The 5000-nt window shown below is 45.9% G+C and overlaps 1 protein-coding gene across 4 annotated transcripts in view; it reads right to left on the reverse strand.

The window, feature by feature from the left end:
• The window catches only part of LOC133119378 (hepatocyte growth factor receptor-like), a 39351-nt gene that overhangs the window by 4289 nt on the left and 30062 nt on the right, over positions 1-5000 (reverse strand). For all 4 annotated transcript variants that reach the window (XM_061229927.1, XM_061229926.1, XM_061229929.1 and 1 more), the window contains exons 16-19: positions 3900-3980; positions 2723-2904; positions 1328-1437; positions 191-356 (exon numbers count right to left, since the gene is read on the reverse strand). In XM_061229927.1, coding sequence (XP_061085911.1) covers positions 191-356; positions 1328-1437; positions 2723-2904; positions 3900-3980 — 539 coding nt within the window. The remainder of the gene's footprint in view (positions 1-190; positions 357-1327; positions 1438-2722; positions 2905-3899; positions 3981-5000) is intronic.

Here is a 5000-nt window from a genome sequence, read left to right on the forward strand (position 1 = left end):
CTAGACCCCGTTACCACGTCAGACTTTGGGGTGAACTTGTGGGTCTAGACCCCGTTACCACATCAGACTTTGGGGTGAACTTGTGGGTCTAGGCCCTGTTACCACGTCAGACTTTGGGGAGAACTTGTGGGTCTAGACCCCATTACCACGTCAGACTTTGGGGTGAACTTGTGGGTCTAGACCCCATTACCACGTCAGACTTTGGGGTGAACTTGTGGGTCTGCAGGCTCTCCAGGGCCATCCACTTGACCGGGAGCTTGACGGCGTTCTTGTTGTGGATGCTGTAGTACTCCTTGTCGTACACGTCCCGCGCAAGGCCGAAATCAGCCACCTTCACCGTGTAGCTCTCATCCAGCCTGGGGAGGGAGGGAGGGAGGGAGAGAGAGAGAGCGAGAGAGAGAGAGATAGAGAGAGAGAGAGAGAGAGGGGGAGGGAGGAAGGGAGAGAGAGAGAGAGAGAGGGGGAGGGAGGGAGAGAGAGGGGGAGGGAGGGAGAGAGAGAGAGAGAGAGAGAGAGAGAGAGAGAGAGAGAGGAAAGTGTGAAAGGGAGGGAGAGATATATAAAATAGAGCGAAGACAGAGGAAGGGAGAGAGAGAGGGGAAGATTGATTGAGAGAGATGAGAGAGATGTCTGGTTGGATGTAAAGAGCACTTACAAGTCAGCTATTTCAGGGTCCTTTCTGTGTCCTTTCTGATGCAAAATACGACAAAGGAATGCCAAGGGGAAATAAGCAATTCAAGACACAACTCAGTTGACTAAGTGAAGCGATAACACATTTATCAGCAGAAAATACAAAACAGCGGCTGATTTAATAGAAAACAGCGGCTGATTTAATGGCTTTAAAGGCATTGTATCAGACTGCAAGGAGCAGTGTGTCACTGCGGTGTGACATGGGAATGAATGAAAGTGAGTAATTAATGAGCCGAGCTTCCTGTGTACAAAACGGAGTGTGTGATTAATCTCAGCACACCAACAATACAACAATGCAGCATGAAGAGGAAAACAAGTCTCGGCTAGCCACCGTTTCCTTTTAGCCCACACACACATGCACACACGCACATGTACACAACTTCCCCCCACTGCACTGAAAAACCAAAAAATAGTATTTTAGGCTAATATTGAGACATAAAATCTTCATGACATAAAATCTCAAAACCTTTTTGCTCTAAAAAGATGAAAGTATTGCCAATGAGATTTGCCAATGAAATAAGAACATTTCACTTGTCAAGCAAACACCAACTTAAAACAAGCCGATATGTTTTACTTGAGAGAAATAAAGATCTTAAGTATTATCACGGGATTAAAACAGTTAAGACGTTTTGCTTACATGCAGTTCCTGGCTGCCAGGTCGCGGTGGACAAACTTCTTGCTTGCGAGGTACTGCATCCCTCTGGCGACCTGCAGCCCAAACCCCATCAGGTCCTTCACCGTGGGGTTCTGTAGGACACGCCCGAGAATACCGGGTCAGACCGGGTCAGTGAAAGCAGAGCCCTGTGCAGCTCGAATACCATACCTAAAGCCTCACACCGCCACACCTCAGGACACACTGTCTGTTATTCACACCTTTTTGTCTGTTTGGTTTATTAACACAATGAAAAGCCTCATCCATCTCCATCGACAAGAAAAAGCTTCATAACAGAACAGCTCACAACGAAACCCCCAGGTGAATACATCATAATGCCTACGGGGCAGGTATGCCCAACCCTGTTCCTGCAGATCTACTGTCCTGCAGGTTTTCACTCCAACCCTGACAAAGCACACCTCATTCAACAGCTAGAGCAGTGCTGCCCAACCCTGTTCCTGTAGATCTACAGTCCTGTAGGTTTTCACTCCAACCCTAATGTAGCATACCTGACTCTACGAATTAGCAGCTCAATGCGATCTCTCACTGTGGGAGGAAGTGAGTTTAGTTAGCACTGAAATTAATATCTCCAGGACCGTTCATCCCCAGTAGCAAGGTTGGGTCCAGCGGTAATGGGTGTATTAGTGTGCTATAGAAACTTTAGGGGTATATCAATGTGCTATAGAAACTTCAGGAGTGCAGTACAGTAGCTATAGGGGGTATATTAATGCACTATAGAAACTTTAGGGGTATATGAATGCACGATAGAAGGTTTAGGGGTATATTAATGCACTAGAGAAAGTTTAGGGGTATATTAATGCACTATAGAAGGTTTAGGGGTATATTAATGCACTAGAGAAAGTCTAGGGGTATATTAATGCACTAGAGAAAGTTTAGGGGTATATTAATGCACTAAAGAAAGTTTAGGGGTATATTAACGCACTAGAGAAAGTTTAGGGGTATATTAATGCACTATAGAAAGTTTAGGGGTATATTAATGCACTAGAGAAAGTTTAGGGGTATATTAATGCACTAGAGAAAGTTTAGGGGTATATTAATGCACTAGAGAAAGTTTAGGGGTATATTAATGCACTAGAGAAAGTTTAGGGGTAAATTAATGCACTAGAGAAAGTTTAGGGGTATATTAATGCACTAGAGAAAGTTTAGGGGTATATTAATGCACTATAGAAGGTTTAGGGGTATATTAATGCACTAGAGAAAGTTTAGGGGTATATTAATGCACTAGAGAAAGTTTAGGGGTATATTAATGCACTAGAGAAAGTTTAGGGGTATATTAAAGCACTAGAGAAAGTCTAGGGGTATATTAATGCACTAGAGAAAGTTCAGGGGTATATTAGGAGCGGGGCGAGGAGGTCGTACGTGCGTCTCGTCCCTGATGAAGTTGCGCAGGTCTCCGTGCTTCATGTAGGGCAGCACCACCAGCGGGGAACCCCCTGGGGGCAGGCAGATGCCCAGCAGGGACAGCACGTTGGGGTGGCTGAAGTCCTTCATGATGATGCCCTCCTTCAGGAACTGGGACACCTCCTCGATGTCCGTGATCCCTGCGGGGCACGGGAGCGCCCCGTTAATACACAGACGCAGTCGCTCACATCCCCAAGCAAAACGAAAACACATTATTCTGATCCAGAACAGAGCGGACAGCTCATTTCATCCATGGTGGAGCTCCTAAAATGTCCGTAGACTAAAAAAAAACACATTTTGTCAGATTCATCTCAAAAAGGGCCTGTTATTCCATTCTAGTACCTTGCTTGGAAAATTAATGCACAGAAATTCAATGAAGGCGAAACGTTTGGCTTAAACTTTCACCACGGCGAACAGTGACATGAAAAACCTGCATAAGAACCAGGGCCGTGAAACAATGTTTTCCAGCCCGGAAAATATCCATAACCCACACAGGGGGAATGCGATTGTGTTACAACAGCATCATTGAATCGGGAGACAATATAAAGTGGTCGGAAGTTTCCAGAACTCAATGAAAAGACCGGTAGAGAACAGACAAAAAAAAACAAAAAAACAATATCAGCTTTGTGAATCAACATCAAAGGAAGAATGAATCCATAAATCTCTCAGCCAATGAGTGACGTGTTTATGAAATTACGACCAATGACAGTGCAGGGGCCCCATTCATCTCGGCCCAGAGGTTAGAGAGAAGGAGCAGTGACATGCACAGATTAGTGACAGATTATAACTTGTGCATACATCCACAAGTCATAGCAGAGGTGTAAAGTCCAGGGGCCAGAAGGACAGTCAAAGACCTGCCATGTGTTTCTTCCACAAACCCCATGAGCTCAGCCAGCCAGTTAGCCCTACCTCCTGGATGAGAAAATTGGGCTAATGAGCAAATACAGGTGATTAGAACAAATTACTGGGGAGGGCCTTTGAGTGTCAGCTTATTGTGTGTTGTGTGGAGGTGCGGGGCCCCAGGCTACAAGGAGGTGCGGGGCCCCAGGCTATAAGGAGGTGCGGGGCCCCATGCTACAAGGAGGTGCGGGGCCCCAGGATGTGGGGGTGAGCGGGGCCCCAGGATGGTACTCACTGTTGAGGGACTTGACGGCGCAGTGCAGCTTCAGACCGCTGGGGTCCAGCAGGGTGCCGTGGTACACACACCCAAAGTGTCCTGTAACACACACACACACACACACACATTTATACATACATACATACATACATACACACACACACACACACACACACACACACACACACACACACCCAAAGTGTCCTGTAACACACACACACACACACACACACATTTATACATACATACATACACACACACACACACACACACAAAGTGTCCTTTAACACACACGCACACACACATTTATACATACATACATACATACATACACACACACACACACACACACACACACCCAAAGTGTCCTGTAACACACACACACACACATTTATACATACATACATACACACACACACCCAAAGTGTCCTGTAACACACACACACACACACATTTATACACACACACACACACACACACACACAGCCTTTATTTCATCTGAACACACACACACACACACCCAAAGTGTCCTGTAACACACACACAGCCTTTATCTCATCTGAACACACACACACACACATATGTATACATGGACACACACACACACACACACACACACACACACAATAGAGCCCTTTAACTGGCCCCCAGGGTGAGTCAGACCCACAGAATTATGTAAAGTCCAGGACTACAGTCCATAAGTCCCAAGCATTCAGACCCCAGCTCTATATGGGCTGTGCACTGCCCACCCACCACCCATTATGCACCTTCCCCCAGATTCAATTTCAAATAATCCTGCACTCTTTCTGTAAAATAATATTAGCTCCAAGCCCCGGTTAGACACAGGTTGAAGTGATATCTCTGTGGTGAACGTGTGATCAAAGACACGGAGTGTCCCTTACAACGTTACGAGCCTCCAGTTACACTGAGGCTCCGTGAAAGTGCAGCTCGCTCACATTCGCAGAAAAACCGATTCCTTCACGAGGACCTCGCCCTGGTGCTACTCAGTTCATTCGAATGACAGGGTCTTGACTGCGTTAGCGTTAAATGAAAACCAAACTTGGACAAAACAAAAAAAAAAACTTCAAAGCAGTCAATGCATTGTCTTTGTATGCTTTT

The sequence above is a fragment of the Conger conger genome, chromosome 19 (assembly GCF_963514075.1).
Source record: "Conger conger chromosome 19, fConCon1.1, whole genome shotgun sequence".
Taxonomy (NCBI): Eukaryota; Metazoa; Chordata; class Actinopteri; order Anguilliformes; family Congridae; genus Conger; species Conger conger.